Source organism: Thamnophis elegans, chromosome 10, assembly GCF_009769535.1.
Source record: "Thamnophis elegans isolate rThaEle1 chromosome 10, rThaEle1.pri, whole genome shotgun sequence".
NCBI lineage: Eukaryota > Metazoa > Chordata > Lepidosauria > Squamata > Colubridae > Thamnophis > Thamnophis elegans.
The window spans coordinates 60513663-60538328 of NC_045550.1; the positions used below are offsets into that span (position 1 = coordinate 60513663).

The window sequence follows — 24666 nt, forward strand, 5'->3', positions numbered from 1 at the left end:
TCGGTGCAATTTAGAACTCACGGTTTTGTCGCTGCGGTTTCATGGGGCATGCTTTAGTCGAGCGCACATTTGTTGGGGAACCGCTTGGAAGTTCTGTTGTTGACTTTGCTGTCTTCCTTTATAAAGGAAGAGCTGAAGAAGCTTCTTGGATGAGAAGCGAAACGCCTTCAGAGAAAAATCAGAAAATCCAGTTTCCTCTTGAAAAAGCACTTTTGGGTTTCCTTTATTAATTGTTCTGAAGTTTGTGGTTGTCTTTGTTACAAATGCTAGCAGTCAAGCAATAATTTTAAAGAACATATTCTAATACAATAAAAAAACAAAACATTCATACAAAAAAACCCATGCCTTTGATGTTCGGAATCTGGATTATTCAAGGACAGCCTAAATCCAAAATACTTGCAATGATTTTATGTTCTTTAAGCCTTCTATCGGTTTTTCTTAGCAACATTATCTACTGGAAAATTCCATTAGGAGAAGATTGCTTAGGAAGAGGAAAAGGATAATTATTCCAGAATTATTTATGTGTCACTTGCATTTATTTAATTATCACAAGTGCTTTTACGCTATTTCAGAGCTATTATTATTTTAAATTTATTGTATCCCATAGGCTCCAGGCAGCTCAGAAGGAAAATAATACAGTGTTATCCTGTGCAATAAACATATAAAATGTATCACATATAATATTCAACCAGATTGTCTAGCACAGGGCTCAGCAAACTTAAACATTCAAAGAGCCATTTGGACCCGTTTCTCACAGAAAAGAAAACACCCGGAGCCACAAAAGTCCTAACCGGAAGCCCCCTGTTCAAATCTGGAGCTGACCGGAAATTCAGTTCCGCCACCATAGAATTTCCTCCTAGCATGGCGTACTTTTTCTTTTACCTGTCATAACTGAAAGCCCTCTCAATTGTGGAGACAACTGGAAAACCCTCCCCCTTGCCATAGAGTCTTCTCCTGGCACACTGTGCTTCTTTCCCCCCCCCCCACCGGAAGCTCCTCTCAAAATTGTGGAGCCGACTGGTGACGGAGCCGCAGCAGAGGGAGGAAAGAGCCACATGCGGCTCCAGAGCCGCAGTTTGCTGACCCCTGGTCTAGCAGTATCATTATTTCTAGAATCCAAGGTCATCCTTTGTCTCTACACCTCTGCACCTGACCAGAACTGGATGGGTGGAAGTTGCCAGCATGGCAGTAGAAGATTGGGCCATGTGATGGACTGGTGGATGTGTGGCGGCAGGATCTTGAACTTTCATCTGGGTGGGGAAAACCAGGACGCTTTCAGATTCGGATTTTCCCAGATGGCTCTCTTAATAAATTGGAACTTTGAGCAATACTTTGCCTTGAACTCTGATTTAATTTTGCATGTTATTTGGAACCCTGACAGCAGCATTTTCCTCTTCATAGGGTTTTAAAGCAGAGGCTGGATAGCCATCTGTCCAAACTGATTTATCAGATTCTCCAGTTATGTGGGAGTTAGATTACAAGACATTTGAGATATTTTCCAATTCTTCAATTTTTTAAAGGGAATTTATATTTCTCACCATGCTGAAGAATTCTGTCAAGTGCCCCAAATGTGCCCTAAACAATTTTCTATTCTTCTCTGCAGGATTCCGAAGGAGGCCTTTATGTTTGCATGAATACTTTCCTGGGATTCGGAAGGGAACACGTAGAAAGGCACTATCGCAAGACAGGGCAGTGTGTATACTTGCATATCAAGCGGCACGTGAGAGAGGTAAGTGATTCTCTATCCCGGACTTCAGAAGGTCTGCTTCAAAAATTGCTACTTTAGCATTTATATTTGACAATGTAATTTGATGAATGGCATTATAAAGTTGTGCAGTTCATAAATACCTATTGAGGACATTCTGCTTCCAAGACCTCTTCAAATCTCTGTAATGGAAGCTTCATCAATATGTGGTCTGAATTGTAGAGTATTCCTTGGTTTTGTAGATATAGAGGAACTTGATCATAGGGGGATTGGCAATGATGATTCTTTTATGTATACTGAGAGCGTGACCCGTCAAAACCGCGTTCCACAAAAGCGCGGTCGACGAAATCGCGTATGTGACGTCATCACAACGCGACGAAAAAGATCGAAAAATTGAAATAAAAATTAAATTACAGCAAGCCGATTCACATAAAGGTAAGGGTTAGGTTAAGGGTTAGGGTTAGGGTTAGGTTAAGGGTTAGGGTTAGGTTTAGAGCGTTAGCATTATGTTTAGCGTTAGGTTAAGGGTTAGCGTTAGGTTTTTCGTTAGGTTAAGGGTTAGGTTTAGGGTTAGGTTTAGGGTTAGGTTAAGGGTTAGGTTTAGGGTTAGGTTTAGGGTTAGGTTAAGGGTTAGGTTTAGGGTTAGGTTTAGGGTTAGGTTTGGCGGGGTTAGGGTAAGGTTTTCGCTTTATTTTTACATTTTTCGATCTTTTTCGTCGTGCTTTGATGACGTCACATACGCGCTTTCGTCGACCGCGGTTTTGTCGTCCGCGGTTTTGTGGTGGAACCTACTGAGAGCACATGCACCAAAGACAAATTCCTTGTGTGTCCAATCACAATAAAGAGTTCTGTTCTGTTTATTCTATTCTATTCTATTCCATTCCATTCCATTCCATTCCATTCCATCCCATCCCATCCCACCCCAACCCACTCCATTCCACTCCACTCCACACCACTCCAGTCTATGATTCATCTCTATTTGGGATTGGTTAGATCCCACTTTGAATATCATGGTCTGTAGGTTTGCCATCATGGCCCTAGTTTGCAGTTCAATATTACCGGAGAAGAAGCTACTCGGGATTAGGTTTACAACTCTTAGTGGCTTTTTGGCAATGCTGTTACAGTGAGCTCTGGCACTTAGATCGTTTGAGATGAGTACTCCGAGGTCCTTGAGGGAGTCAAGCTCTTACTCTTGGAATAGTATTTCCTACATTTTTCATGTCATTCTATCTGTATTTATGAGGAGCATCCATGATTGCTTCATTACAAAGGGTATAAGTAAAAGGAAGATGGATCTAAAACGTGATTTAAGACTGCTGTATATCTCTCCTTATGTTTATCTATCAGTTAAGGATAGATGCATTTAAGATGTATCATTTAAGGATGTATTAACTTATATATGATGGCATATTTACCAGGTGTCAAAATTGAAATTTACTATGACTTAGGCCTGATATTGCTGATCCTAAATCCAGATGTAAGGAAGGAAGGATGGATAATCAGGCTAGCCATAAAAATGTTCACTGCTACTGAAACAATAAATGCAATTCAACCAGGTCTGACTGAAATCTTTGGAGAGCAACAGTTGCCTAATGTAGACAAAGCACACACAGATCTTTCTGTAAATCAGACTTGAGGTTTTCTAACTGAATCATGCATATTTGTCGTAGCTGGGAACACTACTGTGACTTGCAAAGTAGCATCTATATTACCATATTTTTTTGACTATAAAACCCACCGGATTATAAGACGCACCTAAATTTACAGGAGGAAAACAAGAATAAAATAGTTTTGGGGCTCCGTGCATCGTGTTTTCGGCCTCCCCGGCCCTCAGAAGTACTCTGCAGTGCTCTGCACATTCTGTTTTCGCAAAAAAAAGGGCCCGTTTTCACCAAAAATGTCCTCTTTTTTGGCTTGCAGAGTCCTTCTGGGGGCCAGGGAGGGTGAAAACGCAACACATGGAGAGTTCAGGAGGCCAAAAATGCCCGTATTCGTTCACCTAAATTTCCACCCACTTTTAGGGGGAAACCAGATACATCTTATACGCCAAAAAATATGGTATATGTTCTGGGTAGCATAGGAGAGCCAGCTTGATGTAGTAGGTAATGATTAAGACACCAGAATATAAACCAGGAGACCATGAATCTATAGAGATTCTCAGTCATCCAGGTCATGGTTGTCCCAAAGGTCCTTTTTCAGAAGGCAACTGGATTTTTTTGTTTTTTCTTTGAACACATAACCTCCAAGGACACAGATAAACCTCCAAGTGGCCTCAATGACCCTCTAAAAGGATGCAAATGACCAGCTGTCTGCAAGGAATATAAATCCTTCCATTCCCCACTGTCCTGTCAGAGCTGAAGAAGCTTCTTGGATGAGAAGCAAAACATCTTCAAAGAAAAAACAAGAAAGTCCAGTTGCCTCCTGAAAAAGCACCTTTGGGACAGGAGGCCTTGAGTTCTAGTCGTACCTTAGGTATGAAGCCAGCTCGATGATCTTGGGCCAATCACTCCCTCTCAATCCTAGAAAGAAGGTAGTGGCAAACCACTTTTGAAATCTTGCTAAGAAAACTGGTTGAAATGGTTTCCAGGAGTCAATTCTGACTGAAAGGAACGAAGGAAATAAGGGAAGGGAGAAAAGGTAGCATAAGATAATGTGAAGATTCCTGGGGATAAAACATGATTTTACTTCTGCTTATAGTACACGGGAAATGTGTCCAAACTCTACTAGTTAGTTAGTTAGCAGTTAGACTTATATACCGCTTCATAGGGCTTTCAGCCCTCTCTAAGCGGTTTACAGAGTCAGCATATTGCCCCCATAGTCTGGGTCCTCATTTCACCCACCTCGGAAGGATGGAAGGCTGAGTCAACCTTGAGCCGGTGAGATTTGAACCACGGAACTGCAGATAGCAGTCAGCTGATGTGGCCTGCAGTACTGCACTCTACCCACTGTGCCACCTCGGCTCAACACTGTTGTTGAGTAACTATCAACACTGTTAGAAGGAAATGCAACATTTGGCATGGATAAGGGTGTGACCTAGTCCATATCTTCCCATTTAGGGGAGATTGTAAGAGGTTGGATGGAGATGATGTGAGCTTGTGATGAGCTGATCTTGTCTGATTATTTAATCATTATTTATTAGTTTCAATAAATTATTAATACATTCTAAGCCACTCTGGTCATAGCAGACTCTGTGCAGCATCTATACATACCACATTGATAGAGATAAGTTCCAAAATATTTCAAAATATTCCAAACACCTTTAGCAACAATTTATAAACTCTGATGGTATATGGCAGTGTTGGCGAACCTTTTCGGTAACGTGAGTGCATGCCAGAAACCAGAAGAGCAGCCTCCCGGTGCACATATGCGGGCTGGGAAAATGATCCTCCGGTTTCCAGCATGCTCATGTGCACCAGCCAGCTGGTCTTCGCCTGTGCATGTGCACCACAAACCGGAAGACTAGGTGGATGGTGCGCATGCACACACTGGAAATCAGAAGAACTGGGCTGGAGGAGGAGCCAACATCGCAACGATACGGATGTGTGGTCTTGATGCTCCGAGACTGCTGCCGGTACTTTTGCCGCTGGGTGGTCCAATCGGGCCTAAACCATCCGGTAGAGATGGTGAACAGAAAGAATAAGTCTTGCTGATCTCAGGGACACCACAAAGTCCCTGATCGATCCAAGAGAAGTTCTTCAAGCTGGCGACAAAAAGTCCAGCCCCAGGCTGATGAAGTTGGGATGGCTCCGGAACAGAAAGGAAGCGGAAAGAAAAAGTGTGTCCATCTGGTGAGGAAACTTTATTTTTTTGGAAAAGACTACCTAATTTTTTTTTTAAGTTAAATTAAATCCAAAAGCAGAAGAAAATAAGCAGCGAAATTAACCGATTGCTTTTGATAGTGTGTTTAATTTTGCTTTGTGGATTGAAGTGCTCATAACTTTTTTTTAAAGAGAGCAGATCAGTTTTTCTTCTTCTATTTTTTATTTTTATTTTTTAACCTATGGATTAACCTATGGATTAAAGTCTTCTTTATTTCAACAAGGACTTTTATTACTTGCTATTAATTCTATTTTGGAAGAACTGGGCGACTGCTCTTGTGGTTTCTGATGCTCCCGCACACATGAAAACCAGATGGCCTGCACGCCGGAACCCGGAAGAGCAACGGGTGATGGCTTGTGTCCCCAGAGAGATGGCTCTGTGGGTCACTTCCGGCACACGTTCCATAGGTTCGCTATCATGGGTATATGGGAAAGACCAGTGGTGGGTTATGACCAGTATACCCCGGTACGGGCGTAGCGGTGCCTGCCAGAAGCACCAGATACCATTCCGGTACGGTGCTCTGGAGGGCCCACCTGCCTGCCCGCACTCCTTACCAGTGTTTGAGGTTTTGGGGGCTTCCACACATGCACACGGAGAATACGGCACATGCGCAGTGCTCCGCCGAGCAGCTGGAATGTCATGGAGGCATCACAGAGCGTCGCCGGCAGTAAGTACGCATGTGCGCTCTGTGCACATTCATGTAGTGGACATCTGGCCTCGTTGCACTGTACCGGTTACAACGGGATCTGGAACCCACCACTGGGAGGAGGAAGAACCAAACTGGTCAATAAGCAATAAAAAAGATTTCCGAGTCCATAGAAAGAAAAGAGGCACAAGAGGCATTTCAGAAAGAACCCACCCTAGTTTTCTGGAGAATAAAAGAAGAGGAGGATAACTTCTTGCAAGATCTTGCAAGATTCTAATAGTGTAGTTTACAATAATGATAGAGCTATATTCATACTTGTACGTCTTATTTTATCTGGGCTATTTTGAAGGACTCACATTCTCCTGCAGGAAGAGAACTTTATAACACATCAAATCCCAAAGCCAGTCTAAAAGCTATAAAAGATCCTTTATAGCTTTTCAAAAACCCAGGCGAAGGGCACAATTTAATTGTTCCTGGCAAAACAATCATGAAAGAATTAGTCATGGAAAACAGGTCAATAATAGCAGTAGCAATAGCAGTAGACTTATATACCGCTTCATAGGCCTTTCAGGCCTCTCTAAGCGGTTTACAGAGAGTCAGCATATTGCCCCCAACAATCTGGGTCCTCATTTTACCCACCTCGGAAGGATGGAAGGCTGAGTCAACCCTGAGCCGGTGAGATTTGAACCGCTGACCTGCTGATCTAGCAGTAGCCTGCAGTGCTGCATTTAACCACTGCGCCACCTTGGCTCTTGGTTCTGAATACAGGACAGGGCAGTTTTTGGTCCTGTCAAAAGTAGATCTTGGGAAAAAAAGGAGAGGGGGGGGGGAGAAAAAAAGTGAAACAAATTAAAATAAAATTAAGTGAAAAGGAAGGGGGTCTTGTATGAAATATATTAGAAAGATTTACTCCCAATGAACGAATGAAAAATGGATGCAAAAACAGAGGACGAACAAGAGGCTTCTACACTGCGGTTGGAGCATCACGGAGAGGTCGAGGAGTGTCGCAGGCGGTAAGTACGCATGCGGGCACTGTGTGTGCGTGCATGCGCGCTGCGCACCTTCATATGGTGGATGCCTGGCCCCAATGCACCATACCGATTGCACCGGGATCCGGAACCCACCACTGATAAGAAGCAAAACGTCTTCAAGGAAAAACAAAGGAAGTCCAGTTGTTCTCTCTTGAAAATCCACCTTTGGGATAACCCATAATAGACAGCATGTAGGATTGTTGTTGGGAGGAAAATCAGAGGAGGAATGTGTTGGCTGCTTTGGAGTTATTTGTAAAAATAATAAAGGCTGGATTCAAATAAATAAATTGATGACTCGGGTGAAAAATACACTTATTAATCATCTCAGCTTACTTTCTGTTATTTTATAAATGCTTCCAGATTAATCATGCAGGTCTCTGGTTTTATTCATACATTTCCTTACTGCTTTGTCTGTCAACTTTTGTTAGTAGAGAAATGTGTGAAAGAAACAAAAAAGGCAGAATTGTTCTGTGATTCCCCCCGCCCCCTTTTTGGCTTGGTGAGCATCATCTCCTCCGGAAATGCCGCATTCTAAGTTTTTGGCAATTCACGGTTTATGACAAGAAGTCTCAGCTCTTTTACATGTTTGATTTATTCTGCTGTGGCGGCCCTCATTGAATAAAATATAATGCTGTTTAGGGCATGCTTGGGTAGATAACGGAGTATTTTATTACCTGTTTTGACATTTCTATCGAATTCTTCTTGCTAAGTAGAGTTTCGAATCCTTGCAAGCATTTTGTAATTGCGTTAGAAATAACGTCCCTGCAAGGATCAGCTTTGTAGCAGCTGGCACCAGCGGCTGTTGTTACCCAACTTTGCGTTATAAAAAATTGCTTTGATGGTTTTGTAGCAAAGCACTTACCAATCGCTCTGGGAAGTTAAAAAAAAGGAAATATTGTATCTGCCAGATTCTGGAGCTTTAATAGATAGGTGGGGGTGGCTGGCTGGTGGGGAATCACAACACACACAGTTACATATTATGCAGTGCAAAAATCTTGTGCTTGATTTTGATTTTCTTTCTAGGAGGTAGATTCCTTGAACTTTCTGGAAATTACTAGAGAAAGAGCACTTCAGGGGCACTTAGAAATATAATAGAGTTGGAAGGAACCTTAGAGGTTTTCTAGTCCAACCTCCTGCTCGATCAGGAGACCCAATATCTGTGATGGCAAACTTGTGGCACGCAGAATGCTCTATGAGGGCGCATCAGCCGTTGCCCCAGCCCATTCCACCACACATGCACACATGCCTCCCGCTGGCCAGTTGGTCTTCGGGTCTCTGCCGTGCATGCGTCAGGGCGCATGTGGGGGGGGACACGTGCGTGCATGCGTGGGGGTGCTCACATTGCATTTTGGGGCCTCGTACAGCACTCTCATACCGTTTTGGCTTCCAGCTTGGTGCAGGAGGCCTTCCAGGCTCAAAATAGGACACGGGGTGTGTGTGTACGCAACGCCCCCCAGCGCCCCATTTTGGGCCTGGAAAGCCTCCTGCACCAACCTGGAAGCCAAAATTGGTTGGGGAGGCGGGGTGCATGCACGAAGGGATGGGGTGCGTGTGCGCACGCACTGCATTATGGGTGCAGGTGCACGCGAGTGCTATGCGCGCTTTGGGCATTGCACAAAAAAAGCCATCACTGCCCTATACCATTTCAGATAAATAGTTGTCCAGTTTCTTTTTTGAAATCCTCAGATGATGGAAGATCCAGAACTTCTGAAGGCAAATTGTTCCATTGGTTCATTGCTCTCACCATTAGGAAATTATTTCTCCTTACTTCTAGGTGACTTCCCTCCTTGGTTAGTTTCCATCCATCCACTGGTTCTTGTCTTGGTGCTTTGGAGAATACTTTGACCCCACCTTGTCTTTGTAGGAGCCCCTCAAATATTGGTTCCCCATTGTCATGTCTCCCCTAGTCCTTCTTTTCACCAGACTTAATTCTTGTAACCATTCTTCGTATGTTTTAGCTCCCAGCCCCCTAATCATTCTTGTTGCTCTTCTCTGCTCTTTTCCGGAGTCTCAACATCGTTTTTCTATTGTAGTGACCAGAAGTGGATGCAGTTTTTCAAGTGTGGTCTGTCTTACTAAGGCTTTGTAAAGCACTACTAGAGCTTCGTGGGATCTTGATTGTATCCTTCTGTTAATGCAGCCTAGAATTGCATTATTGGCTGGTAACAGTGCTGTATTTTTGGAAACAAAGATAATACTAATTTTAATTTACAGTGGTAACTTTAGAATCCAGCAATGTCCTTTCCGGTTTCTTGGAAATCTTTCCAGCAAGTTGTAGAAAACTATTGAAGTTATGTACCAGGGGGTTTGGCTTGAGGATTGTTTACAACATTAGTAGGTTTACAACATTACTGGGTACATAGAAACTTGTCAGGCACTTGACCACAGAAGCTAATGTACAATATTTACTGTTTGTGTTGGATCAAAGACGATTCGACTTTTACAGCTTTGTGTTCTTCTGTTGTTGAGTAGACGCACCAATGCAGATGAAGGCATTCTGTATACAAGTAGTCCTCGGTTTGCAACAATTCACAATGACTGTTCAACGTTACAATGGCACTGAAACAAAGGACTCATGGCCATTTCTTACACTTATGACCATTGTAGCACAGGATTTATATTAGGGTGCTTGCCAATGGACTCATACTTATGACGGTTGCAGTGAGGTCATGTGATCACCTTGTGACCAAGGAACAGTATCAGTATCTATTTTCCATAATTTCCAGTTGTTCTTATTTATCCATTCAGTATTTGATTTAATTGTTTGCGTTACTTATTAGCTAGGCTTTCTCTGTTTAGTTAAGCAGTTGTGATTGCAGTCTACTTTAGACTTAATTTATAATCAATACAATACAATAGCAGAGTTGGAAGGGACCTTGGAGGTCTTCTAGTCCAACCCCCTTCCTAGGCAGGAAACCCTATACCGTTTCAGACAAATCATTTATTTAATTTCCTGGCTGGCTGCAAAAAGTTTGCATGGTGGTTTTTTTTTTAGCACTCTGAATATTTTAGGTAATAGAAAGGTTTTAAAGCTTCCTTTAACCTCCAAAACAATTGAAAAAAAGGAGGCTAAATTTTTGGGCTTGTTTACACAATAATCCAATCCAATCCAATACAATCCAATCCAATACAATACAATAGCAGAGTTGGAAGGGACCTTGGAGGTCTTCTAGTCCAACCCCCTGCCTAGGCAGGAAACCCTATACCGTTTCAGACAAATGGCCATCCAACATCTTCTTAAAGACTTCCAGTGTTGGAGCATTCACAATTTCTGGAGGCAAGCTGTTCCACTGATTAATTGTTCTCACTGTCAGGAAATTTCTCCTCAGTTCTAAGTTGCTTCTCTCCTTGATTAGTTTCCACCCATTGCTTCTTGTTCTGCCTCAGGTGCCTTGGAGAATAGTTTGACTCCCTCTTCTTTGTGGCAACCCCTGAGATATTGGAAGACTGCTATCATGTCTCCCCTAGTCCGTCTTTTCATTAAACTAGACATACTCAGTTCCTGCAACCGTTCTTCATATGTTTTAGCCTCCAGTCCCCTAATCATCTTTGTTGCTCTTCTCTGCACTCTTTCTAGAGTCTCCACATCTTTTCTACATTGGGGTGACCAAAACTGACTTGTGGCGGGGTGGGTGGGAGGTCTGTGTGGATTTCAGAACAGTGGTGGGTTTCAAAAAATTTTGGAACCTCTTCTGTAGGTGTGGTCTGCTTTCCGGGTCCACTGGTGGAACCTCTTCTAAGTGTTCGGTAGATTTGACGATCTGGTTCTACCGAATAGGTGTGAACTGGTAGGAACCCACTTCTGCTTCAGAAGTACCATTGCTGGGCTGAAGGTCACCTGTGGGCCACATTTTTGGTAACCTCGCCTATTTGTGAGTCTTTTTCATAGTAGCCAAGGCAAATAGATGCTTATATATGTATTTATTAATTCTGTAATAATAGAACACTTGATGCTTAAACCCATCACAAAACAAGGTGTCTGTGTACTATGCTATTATTTTAGTTTAATATTCGGAAGTGGAACTACATTTTTGCCAACAAGTAAACAAAAGACAGAAGATGTGATAAAGATTGGTGGAAATATATGTATTTGTAGACTTCAATCTCAATAGGGATCTTGATATGCAGAGCTATAGAGACATTAATGAACGATCAATCAAAGTCAAGATAGTAGCTATGATCACATAACTGTGGCTGCCATCTTTTTTGACCTGTTCCCACACTCCTGCACGCTTACCCCACTCTTTACACTCCTGTATCTCAGTTTTTGAACGTTAGTGAACATGTAAGACTCTGTAGGATTTCTAAAAACCACCTGTGTCCTCCTTTTCTTTGAGATTTTGCTTTCAAGGTGTATAGTTAAGAGATCTAAATAGCACTTTGAATTTGAAGGGGGAAAGGTGTGGGTGTTTGCATAGGACAAATCACTAGCCCTTTAAAGTTGTTGTAACTTTTGCTGGGACTATATAGCTGCCCCACATACAGTAGTTGCAGAGTAGTCTCAAGAAAATATCTTTTTGCTTTAAGGAGTTCCTGACAGATGACATGTACTGAAGCACTCCCCCCCCCTTCAAATCTCAAAACTTGCACCATCTATAGTATTCATATATGAACTTTTTGTTAAAAGTTTAGATTTTTTTTAAAAAAATATTTGGACTGTAAATACAAATTGCATATAACTAGTTGCTGTCTTTTATTGATTGTATGAATGCTTTGCAGATATTAATTATAGATTGAGATTGAGAGATTTGAGATTTATTAGATTTATATGCCGCCCTTCTCCCAAGGACTCAGGGTGGCGTACAACAATTAAAAGAAACACATAATATAAAAGTTAAAAAAAATTAAATGGAATATCCCAAACCCAATTAAAATTGACAATACATTTTTTATATTATAATTATATAATTATAAGTTATGATCTATCTATCTATCTGTCTGTCTGTCTGTCTGTCTGTCTATCTATCTATCTATCTATCATCTATCTAGATTATATGTATGTATGTATATGTGTGTGTGTGTGTGTGTGTGTGTGTGTGTGTGTATATATATATATATATATATATAGTATATATATATATATATATATATATATATATATATACACATATACATATACATATACATATACATATACATATACACCAATACATATTGTATTAAGTATAGCGTGTGTATATTAATTTAGGGCACAAATGTTTCCCACAATGTTTGCAGGTTTGTAATGTAGGTTGTAACGTATAGTTGGCATGCTAATAATAACAAAGAAGGTTGGAATTTGATTAGATTTAGATTAGATTGGATTAGATTAGATATATGTGGTAACAGGATTATATACCTCCACTAGACCAATAAGATCCCACAGACTAGGCCTCCTCCGAATTCCATCAGCCGGCCAGTGTCGACTGGCGACTACCCGGAGGAGGGCCTTCTCTGTGGCTGCTGCGACCCTCTGGAATGAACTCCCTGTGGAGATTCGTACCCTCACCACCCTCCAGGCCTTCCGCAAAGCCCTTAAAACCTGGCTGTTCCGACAGGCCTGGGGCTAAAGACTCGCTGCCCCACTTCGAATGGTATGACTGTTGTGCTTTTTTAATTATGCATGGTTTTTATGTTTTTTGTAACTTTGTTTGTTTTTCCCCTCCCTTTGAGTTGTGAGCCGCCCTGAGTCCCTTTCAGGGAAAAGGGCGGCATACAAATAAATAAATAAAAAATATTCTGTCTGGATCCAATTCTTCTCAGGTTTCCAATTAGAGGCAATAAGCAGGAACATATTTAATCACCTTCATTAGTGCATTAGTTACATCACTTTCTGAGAAAACGTGGCCTTAAAAGTGTGCCATTTATGTCATAGGTTGACTATCATAAGAGAAGGCCCATACCTTGTCTGGAAACTTTGGTTGATAAAAGAATTTGGTAGCCTTGGGATCTTGAGCAAAATTCAAAAGGCGATGTTGTGTCCTATTCTAAGTCACTGCACTGGATGCCGATTTGTTACTTGGCAAAATATAAATGTGTGATTATTTCCTTAAAGCTCTAAATCGGGGAGTTGAACCTTAGCAAATTTAAGACTGATGGACTTCAACTCCCAGAATTTCTAATGGCTCGGGAATTCTGGAGGTTGTAGCCCACACGTCTTAAAAGTTGCCAGTTACCCCTGCTCTAAAAGGTTAAGGTTCAGGTTCTTTTTATACGAACCTATAGATTCATTCAGGGGTGGGCTTCAAAATTTTTAGCAAGGGGTTCTCTGCCTAGTTGCTGGATGAGCATGATCATGATGGGCATGGCCCAGTTGGCCTCCTGCACCATGGCAAGGGGAAGCGCTTTTGCCCTCCCTGGGCTCTGGAGGCTTTCCTTGAGCCTCCAGGAGGGTGAAAACGGCCTCCCCAGGCTCCGAAGGCCTCTGGAGATCAGAAACGGGCCCATTTCCGGCTTTCCCGAACTTCCGGTAGGGTCGTTTTTCTCCCTCCCCAAGCCTCTGCACGCACCCTGCTCTTACCTGCATCCAAATCGGGCTGCGTGGGGACTTATGGGAGGGGCAGGGTGGGTGGGGCCAGCCAGGAGTTGGTTTTCCGAACTGCATAGAATCTTAACTAGAGGTTCTCCCGAACCCCCAGCAGCCTACCCATGATTCATTGACAAAAAATATTTTTCTGTTTGGGGACGAATCTAGATTGAGTAGAACAACTTTCTGCAATATGATGTCCTTCAAACGTGTGGAATTTGCATGCATCATTTTTAACAAGGGGTTTGTTTTCTGTGGAATTCTGACTGTTGAAGTCCATGTATTTAGAGGACAACTGGGTTGGAGAAGGCTGAACTTATAAGCAGGATGAAAGCTTTCTTTAAAAAGCTGGTAAGTAAAAGAAAGACAAGGCTACCTTTTCAGGAAAGATTGAATCTGCACCTGTTGGAATACTTTCTTTAAATCCCTGTTAGGTCTTAGCATCTGTGTGCCATCACTAAGCTATCAACAATGTGCAATAATTAACTAGTGATTCTATTATTGTGGTCATTGCTGCTGTTTTGAATCTGCTTTTATGACAACTCTATGTGGTGCAATAGAATCAATTTCTAGTTACTGGAAATAATAGTGTCCATTTTACACCTGAGTATCAATGCAGACTGCTTTTATGTGAGGTTCCTAATTTTTTATGAATGTATATGGGGAGGAGGGGGACTTTGTAGCAACAAAAGATTTTTTTAAAAAAACTTTCTTCTTCCTCTTCCTTCTCTTCCTCTTCTTTTTATCTATTTTTCTTTCTTTCTTTCTTTTCAGAAGGTAACAGGGGCATCTGGTGGAGCTTTACCAAAAAGGAGAAACACCAAGCTATTTTTAGGTACTGTAAAGAGCTGTTTTCACATCCTTCTTCTGACTAACCTAGGTGCATGCATTTTTATGTTTTTGAGCATTGATTCACACCGGTTTAAGTGCAAATTCTATAGCTGATGGGGGAGGCGTTTAAATTTTGTAAAAATTTAAATTTATATAATTTTTTAAAAATATTTTTAAATACCACTTTATAAACTGCAGTCCTGTGGAGGGATTTCCCCCATTGCGTTGACAATTTCTTTGGGATTTATGTACTGTCTGTTTCCCCCCTCCCCTTGATGTACCCTAACAAACACTTTGCATGGCTTAGTAAACTCATCATGAATCCTTTCTTTGTGTTGCTGAAAATCCCACAGAAAGACAGAACAACGGAGGAACTAATTCCTGGTTCTTGAGTTGGTCTTTGCTTGTTGAACCCAAGCCCTTTGTTCTGAATAAATCGATAGCACGTTTCCTATCTTTCTCAATGCTAAGAATTCGGTGGCTTTTGCTGGGATTAAATGCGGTGTTATAAACCCACATTTGCTTTTCTAAAATTAGCAGGGTGTAACTTGGTAGAGGTCACTATATGTTGCATATATGCGCTTGCAAATTATCTCTTTTGGTTATGACCCTTTTTAATTGAAAGTTTCCTCTGTTTTTTAAGAGATAAAGAAGCAATGGGATCCTGAGAAGAAGGAACTGGGTGAAAAATTTTATGGAAAGTTATGGCATGTTTTGAGCTTTAGGGATCAGCTGAAGTAATTGTGCATTTTATCTTCTGTCACATCCTCTTTCTTTCTTTCTTTCTTTCTTTCTTTCTTTCTTTCTTTCTTTCTTTCCTCTTTCTTTCCTTCTTTCTCTCTCTGTCTCTGTCTCTGTGTGTGTGTGTGTGGCTGTCTCTGTCTCTCTCCCCCCTCAATTTTTTTCAATCCCATTTATGAAGATTATGTTGTAATGTTAAGGGTTGAAAAGTGAATTAAGCAAAATAAAATATGATACATACCTACTCAGCTTCAGTGTAGAATTTATTTATTAATTAAATTTATATGACGGCGATCTCAGTGTGAAGGGATTCTGCTTGCTGTGGAGCTGTTAAAGATGGACTTTCAAAAAAAGAAAAAAGAGGTGGCAAACTCTAATTTAGCATCACAAATGATGCTAAAGGGGATTCAAAGCCAGATTTTTAAGAAGTAAGAACCCAGATCCGTTTGGTAAACAAATCCATTATTTTTGCTTTACACTTGTTTGGAAATACCATATTTTTCAGAGTATAAGATGCACTGGATATAAGACACACCAAGATTTTGAAGAGGTAAATTTTAAAAAAAGTTTTTGAACTCTGCAGGCCTCCCAAACCCTCTGCACGCCTTGTTTTTTGTGAAATGGCCCATTTTTTTGCCCCATTTTTGCTCTCCCCAGTCCCCAGGAGCACTTTGCAGGCCTCCCAAAGCCTCTGCACTTCCATTTTTGCCTAGGGGACAGGGTTTTGGGAGGTCACAAATGCTGTATTCAGTGTATAAGATGCCCCCAGATTTCACCCTCCTTTTTTGGGGAAAAGGTGCGTCTTATAATCGGAAAATACGGTATTTAATCCTAGCTCAGAGATGTCAAAACTCAATTTCCTTGAGGGCTGCATCAGGGTTGTGTTTGACCTCCGGGGAGGAATAGGGTGGCTGTAGCGCATGCGCGGATGTGGCGCAAGCGTAGTCACATAAATAGTTGGCTGGCGTCGGACCCGCAGAACACCGAAGTATCGGTGCTGCCGGCGAAGAGGCAGGACATGCCCATGGTAGCTCCTCCCCCAGGGGAGTGGAGCTCCAGGTGACATCAGGAGCATCCTCTCTGACATGCGGCGGCGGCTGAAAAGGTAAGTCCCAAAAACATTGGTGGCTCGGCTTGAGGCTGGTAGCAGGATGGTGGCCAGCAGGTGGCAGTATCATAGGTAAGGCCTGACTCGGGGAAGGCCTCAGATGGTTGGTGTGGGCAGGCACCCACCTCGGGTCCCCAGTGTAGTTTCTTGCGTAAACTAAATCCCCATCCCGGAAAACTTTAGGATGGCCCCCCTATGCCCTCAGAAGGCGAGTGACGTATTGGGGATGCAAACGGTCCAGGGTAGTCCATAGGCAGTGGCCCATCAACAGCTTCGCAGGGTTTTTGTGGGAGATGGGGCAGGGGGTGGAATGCTGGCCCAGGAGGTAGGCCATGACCTTGTCCGGCCAACCAACATGACCCATTCGACCCAAGGCCTCTTTGACCGAGCAGACTACGTGCTCTGCTCAGCCATTACAGGCTGGATGGTAGGGCACAGTGAGGGTGTGGCGGATGCCAAGGTCAGCCAGGAACTCTTGGAAAGCGGCGGCTGTGAATTGAGCACCATATCGGACACCACAGTGTCCAGAATGCCATGGGTGGCAAATAGGCAGTGCAGCTTCCGGATAGTGTCCTCGGCGGTGGTGGATGTCATGATGAAGTGTTCTACCCACTTCAAGTAGGCATCCACCACCACCAGGAAATTCTGGCCATGGAAAGGCCCCGTGAAATGTACATGGAGCCTAGACCAGGGTCCCCGGGGAAGGTCCTCTAATGGGAGCCATAAGGGGGGCCGGGTGTAACTCTTGACAAGTGGTGCAGTGGCCGACCCAGGTCGTTATAGCCTAATCCAACCTGGGCCATCAGACATAGCTACACGCTAAAGCCTTCATACGAGCTATGCCTGGGTGGCCCTGGTGGAGTTGCTCTAAAACCTCGGTTTGCAGGGAGGGGGGGATTATAACACAGTCGCTCCAGAGCAGACAACTGCCCTGGAGGGAGAGCTCCAGCTGGCGCATTTTAAAAGGTCGAAATTGTTTGGCCAGCTTCCCAACGGCCACCCCCTCTGCACCCAGGTGAGGACCTGGTAGAGAGTGGGTCTGCCAGTGAGTGGGCCATGACATCCAAGACTGAGAGCAGCAGGTCCAATGACTCTATGGCCAAAGCTGTAGGGGCCAGACGTCTCTATAAGGATCTGCACCAACTATAAGTCGACGATCATAGAGGCTGCCAGGCAAACCGATATCCAGTTTCCAGTGGTGTAGCACCTGTTCCATTCCTTGGGGCAGGGCTGCATCTTCGCCAAACTGGATATGGCCCAGGCCTATCAACAGCTCCCGGTGAATGGTGAGGCAGCCACAGCCCAGATCATCGTCACCCACTGGGGCACTACTGGCTGCCATAGACTTCAATTCGGCGTTCTGTGGCCCCGGGGATCTTCCAGAGGCTGATGGAGCGGCTACTCCATGGGCTCCTGGGTGTAGTTCCGTACTTCGATGATGTCCTGATCACTGCTAGGGGGGCCACTATGGGGCTCTCCCATTTAGCATGGTCGATGGGCTCAAGGATGCCCTGTGCCAACAATTGTCGAGCCTCCGCATCAACAAGAGGCCTCAAAGCAAACGGCAACTGCCGGCTTTGAGCCAAATGGGGGCAATCTGGGGGTCTAGGTTGAGAGATAAGGGGAGCCCTTATATTCACCTAAAGTGCCGTTGAAGACGTCAACGAACTTGGAGATGACATTTTCAACAGATGGTGAGGTGGTGGCAATTTGGTGGACCCCCAAAAGTGAGAGGCCAAGGAAGGGGAAGGGCTTCCCAACTACCAAATGGGAAGCCTGCCATGAAAACCTCTGTAATCCACCCAAATGGAACAGCAGCCCAGGGTCGGAATCTGAGTCCCCTGGCAGTCCTTCAGGGTGTTATCTGCTGGGGTCAGCTGGCTTCTGGAGATGGCAGGACACAACTTGGAGAGAGTGCTCCAGGAGAGGAGGGAATAGAAGGGCCCGGAGGTCCATTTCCATCATGCATGGAGCCCCCTCGATGAGCACAGAGACTGTAATCTTTTTCGGCATCAGCCAAAGCCTTGCTGACCGAGGCGGTAGGGCTGTCGTGGTGCTTGTCAATGGCGTAGCAGTCATCCTCTGTGGTGGCAGCAGTCGGCGTTGCTAGCGGGTGGGAAGTGGGCAGCAGTCAGCCTGAGGCGTCGATGGTAAGGTAGCGTGGAAGACATGAGTGAGGTGGCCCTTCTTATTCAGCAGCGGCAAGTAGCCACTTTAAAGGGGGCAGGCTGCCCGAATGTGGTTGCCGCCGCAACCCCCGCAGCTGGCCGGTTGGGACACGGGCAGAGGCAGGTGCAGGCAGCTGTCCTTGTTTGCGCCCTGAGGAGGTCAACTTGGTCCTCCTCAGGGTCGTTCAGTGGAGCTAGTTTCATCCAATGAGGCAGGTTCATTGGGGGGGGTGCAATCAGCTGCTGGCAGCGTTGAATGTCGGCCATGGGAACGGTCCGACAGCTCCGCGGCTCTAGCTTCGCCAACTGCTTGCTGAAGCGTGATATCTGCCCGGGCTAGCAACCTCTACCTCTAAGACATCCCTGGAAATAAGGCCAAGTACTTATTTTGGGGTCAAAATAAAATAAGACCCTGTCTTATTTTCTGGGAACACGTTAATAGCTGTACTAAAACATAGCAAGCCCTTTGAAAAATTGCGATGAAAAAGAAGGATATGAATTTTAGCCGACTTGTATCCTGAAAACTCTGTAAAACCATTACCTGAGTCTTTTCATAAATAGATAACAGGACTCAGCCCTCTTTATTTATTTTATAATTTGAGCACTTATCCAAGGCATGTTTTCCTGTATTGGACAATGATCACTTTTTTTCTAGATCCCCCAAAAAGCGTCTATTTTAAAATTCATCCAGAAAAACTGGTTTGAAGCTAGTTCAAAACTAGCTTATAAAATGTGAAAGAAACTTAGATGTAAGACTGTTGGGGGCCATATGCCTGCTCTGTAAACTTCCTAGTGCTGTAAAGTGGTATATAAGTCTAAGTGCTATTGCGATTTGAAGGTACAGAAAATGCAGACACTTGGATTTAATAAGACAGTGATGGCGGACCTTTTAGGCACCAGAGAGCCCAAAGTGTTACATCACCCAAAAGTGCAAGGCATGAGTGCATGCGCGTGTGCATCCTGTGCATACGCAGCAGAGACCTAAAGACCAGCTGGCTGGAAGGAGGCATGTGTGCATGTGCAGCAGACACCCAAAACACAACTGGGGTAATGGCTTGCATGTCCACAGGTGGCTCTGCATGCCACCTCTTGCATGTGTGCCATTGGTTGGCCACCCACTGTAATAAGGATTGAAGGAACATACAAAAAATACAGTATATTTCCGTGAAGGTTTAAATAGGCTCTTGCTTAGTTTTATTCAGGTTTGACTCCCCTGTTTCCCCAAAGATAAGCCCTAGCATGCTTTTTTTACATGTGCGCCTATATAGGCCCTACCCTCCAAAATAAGCCTTACTTAAGAGCCTGTACAGCTTATTCTGTCTGTGCGCAGCCACTAGGCGGGATGGTGCAGCTGCCCTACGTACCCCACACTGGCTTATCTCAACGCCACTGCAGCCAGGCCATCCACACCCCAAAACTTGCCTCATGGTGGCAGCATCAACAGCCATGTGCAGTAGGAGCTTATCTGGTCAGTGGCCAGCGGTGAATTCAGTACGTTCTGCAGAACCAATAGTGGAAATTTTGAGTAGTTCAGAGAACTGGCAATACCACCTCTGGCTGGCCGCGCCCCCATCTATTCTCTGCCTCCTGAGTCCCAGCTGATCGGGAAGGAATGGAGATTTTGCAGTATCCTTCCCCAAGCCACGGCCACAGAACCAGTAGTAAAAAAAAATTGAATTTCACCACTGTCACTGGCCCACTTTTGCTTGCTCATTGGCTGCAATGGAGCAGGAGGATGAGTGGTCCCATTATCTAAATATGGGATTAGATTTCAGTTCCATTCCATTTTATGAGTGACAGACATGAATCTTTTATCCAGTCTTCACTTAGCCCTTCTCTACAGTTTTGTAATCTTAGCGAAACATTGTGAATTATGTGCTTTCCCTTGGCTACTAATAGTGGTCAGAAATGCAGCCTCTATTTGTATAGTTCTATCCTGGGTTTGACACCCCCCCCCCCCCGTTGTTGTTTTTAGCATGCACCATTATAAACGTATTTTGGAAAACTGCAGAGAGGAGGAGGATTATGTGATTTATTTATTTTTATTTAGGTCAAAGGTGCATCTATTTGAGGGGTGGGGCAATAGGTTAACTACTCTATTCAGACCCACATTTTAGTAATTATGAAATAAAATCATAGGCTCATTTAACCCAGGAGTGGGAACTTTAATTGGCAGGAACTAACTGATGTTGAAACTGGATGTTTTTATGACAGCCTGATCCAGGTAATCCTTGACTTGTGACCACCAGTCAAGCCTAAAATTTCTGCTGCTAAGAAAAACAGTTATTAAGCGAGTTTTTTTCCTCCCATTTTACTACCTTCCTTGCCATAACTGTTAAGTGAATCACTGCCGTAGGACTTCCTGTATTCTTTTGAAGTGGAAGTATCAGCAACTGTACTGAGTTCAAGCATGGGCTTCCTCTTAATCAACCAACCAATCATCAATCAGGATAGAGCTGGAAGGGACCTTTGAAGTCTTCTAATCCAACTCCTTTCTCAAGCCGTAGACGCTACACCAGTGATGGCAAACCCTTTTCTCCTCACATGCTGAATCGCGCGGCGTAATGTCGTGCATGCACATGTTCACACCCATAATGCAATGCGCCCCACCCCCTGCGCATGTGCATGTGATGCCCGTGCTCTCCCCCACACTTGAGTGCAACAACCGCCCCCAACGCCCCGTTTGGTCCTAGCAGGCCTCCCTGAAGCTTCCTGAAACCAAAAATGGGGCATGTGTGTGTGCGTGGGCTCATGCCAACATGCCCCTATGCATGAGCAGTGGAGCTGAGCTGGGTGATGGCTCATGTGCCCGCAGAGAGGGCTCCGCGTGCCACCTGTGGTCTGCGTGACATGGGTTTGCCATCACGGCAATACTCATTTCAGACAAGTGATTCTCAAAGCTGTAGGGTTTAAATAAATTTCTTCCTGATAGAAAGCAGGGAAGGAAGGAGGGAAGGAAGGAGGGAAGGAGAGAAGGAGAGAAGAAAGGAGGGAGGGAAGGGGAAAGGAGGGAGGGAAGGAAGAAGGGAAGGAAGGAGAGAAGGAGAGAAGAAAGGAGGGAAGGAGGGAGGGAAGGAAGGAAGAAGAAGTAGGATTGTTGTAAAATAAGATGGGTTTATGGGATGGTAAGAAAGCAACTTCAATTATATTGTCAACTGTAGGGGAGAAAAATTGTTACAAATACATATTATTAATAACAGTATGAGTTCATATAATTGTGAATGTATATATGAGAAATAAAAAATTTTAAAAAAATTCTTCTTGATAGTGCATGGCTGGAAATTAAAGCACACAATTCTTGCACTTAATTGAGAATTGTTTCCTTAGAATAGGTCTGGGAAATGTTCTTCAGACCCAGAGAGAAATAATGCCGAAATGCAAGCTCTCTTGAACTAAGGTTGATATGAGTATAATTAATGGAGTTGAGTATGATTAATGTAATGCAATTAATGTGCTTATTCTCCATGGGTTTCATAGAATGAGCGTGTGTAATATGTTTTAAGAGTCTGCGAGAGTGGGCAGCTCTAATTAATAATAATGAACCTCTTTGGTCATATTAAAAATGACAGTAGAATGGCCACTTTGAGAGCTTTTGTTTAAATTCTAGGTGCAGAAAATGCAGCTCATGTGGCCTGCCAACATCTATTTTGGGTGCCTCACAATGGTGGAAGATGTGTGGCTATCATTTTTCATGAGCTTAATTTGGGTGAATTGGTGTCCTATCCCATTCATGTTCCAAAGGTGCTTTTATTTTAAAGGCAGTGGGACGTTTCTTTTTTTTCTTAAGATGTTTGGCTTCTCATCCAACAAGCTTCTTTGGATCAAAGTGCAGAGGCTTCTTAGATGAGAAGCAAAACATCTTAAAAGAAAATCAGTTGCCTTTAAATAAAAAGCACCTTTGGGACAATTATGACCTGGTGAATGCGAACCTCCACAGACATATCACAATCATGGTCTGCACTCAGGCATCTTTGAACCCAGTGGTGGGATTCAGCCGGTTCACACCTATTCAGTAGAACCGGTTGTTTACTTTCTAAACAGTTGGGAGAACCGGTTGTTGGAAGAAATCTCATTTTGGTTTTTTTCCACTTCACAGGGCTAACCCTGTAAGGAAGGCAGGCAGGAAGGAAACATTCTGGTGTTGTTTCTAGCCTAATCTTTATTGACCTGCTTACAGAAACTGCCTCTCCGGTTAACCCTTATTATATTGTCACAGCTAAGGCGAAGCGCCCATCGACCTGAGTGACATTGAATTGGCCACACCCACCCAGTCACATGACCACCAAGCCACCCCTACCCAGCTGGCCATTAGGGCAGATAACTGGTTATTAAAATTATTTGAATCCCACCACTGTTTGAACCCATGCAGAGAGACATAGTTGACTAGCTGCCGTGAGCAATCTGTGGTTGCTTCACTCACTGTCCTTCTGTACCTTCTCAGAACTCCTAGGAAGGACCTGTTCTTTAAATGCTGCACCATCTAGTTTTCCTCCTCCCCCCTAATGTTTTCTCACAAATGTAGGGTCTGGTTTTTTGGGGAGGGGTCAAACTGAATGTTGATTCTTCAGTTGCCTGACCTTGTGGAATTGACTGACTAGTTTGTCCCCTGATTCGGAGACAGTGATCCTATTCAGCTGTTTCTATCCAGTCCGGGCGAACCAGTAGTGCCGGTGGTGAGAGGCTCCGCCCACCCACCCAGACATCATCACGTCCCATTTTTGATGCTCTGTGCATGGGCGGAAGGTCCTGCGCATGCACAGAAGGTGGCGTGTGTGAGCGAATCGAGCGCACATGTGCTCACATTTGCGAACCAGTAGCGAAGGTAAATGAATACCACCTCTGGTCCAGGGACCATGTGCTAAGACAGTGAGACTGGCCTAAGTCACCTGGCTGGCTTTCATGCCTAAGGTGGGACTAGAACTCACATCTCCTGGTGACTCACTCAAAGTCACTCAGCCAGCTTTTATGCCTAAGGTGGACTAGAACTCCCAGTCTCCTGGTGATTATCCCAAGTCACACAGTCAGCTTTCATGCCTAAGACAGAACTCGCATTCTCCTGCTTTATAGTTTGGGTGCCTTAACCACTAGACCAAATTGCCACCATCCAATATTTCACAGAAACTCCCCCTGCTTAGGAGAAAATATGTGACAGACATCTTGCTTTTCCCCCAGCTCCCCTTAACCAAGCACAGAGATCTACAAGTAAGTTCTCAATTTATGACCACAATTGAGCCTGGAATTCGGGTTATAATTTGTAACTGTTATTAAGAGAGGTGCCCACATGACGACTCACTCAATGACCAGATCCTGGCTCTCCCAGCTGAGGTCATTAAGCTATTGCACGGGTTAAGTACTATACATCATGGTGGTAGATTCCCTGGGAGGCCTGGTGCAGGCCTGGCCGGCATTCTGTTTCATCCGAAACTTGAATTCACATCAATATTATTTTGAATATGTTGCTTCTGTGGGCTTTGCTTGTCCTCTGTTCACTTTGTAGATCGACAGATTAGATTTGATGAGCAAATCAGAGGTATAATCTGAGTATCAGACTTAACTCTGAATTTCAGCGGTTAAAATTCCTACCTATTGGTTCAAGGCTGCATTCAAATTGAAGCAAGATTTGTTTAGAAAATGATTACAGTATGACTAGTAACATGTTTACAGGGACCCCTCTTGGCTTATTTCATTTTTATTCTGCAAAGCGTTTATTTCAGGTCTGTGACTAGAATGAGCTGTGCCATATTTAGCAATGTAAGAATTTTTAATAAGATGAATCATAAAGTTCAAATTACTACACAAGACTTCATCCCCACCCCAAGTAGGCAGCTAATGATCTTAGGCTGCATCTATTATCATGGTCACTACTTTAAAAGTTGGATTAATTCTGTGGTGTGATTTAACGCTGCAGATAGAAGGATCCGTACCAGAGGTGGTATTCAGCAGGTATTCTGGTATTCTGACCACTTCTGGAGAACCAGTAGCGGAAATTTTGATTAGTTCGAAGAACCGGTAAATTGCACCTCTGGCTGGCCATGCCCCCATCTATTCTCTGCCTCCTGAGTCCCAGCTGATTGGGAGGGAATGGAGATTTTACAGTATCCTTCCCCTGCCA

General features: G+C 43.8%; 1 protein-coding gene across 1 annotated transcript in view; it reads left to right on the top strand.

Annotated features, from left to right (window-relative positions):
- USP13 (ubiquitin specific peptidase 13) overlaps nt 1–24666 on the top strand; it is a 113226-nt gene that overhangs the window by 18958 nt on the left and 69602 nt on the right. Inside the window, 2 exon segments of the mRNA XM_032225993.1 lie at nt 1604–1729; nt 14481–14541. Coding sequence (XP_032081884.1) covers nt 1604–1729; nt 14481–14541 — 187 coding nt within the window.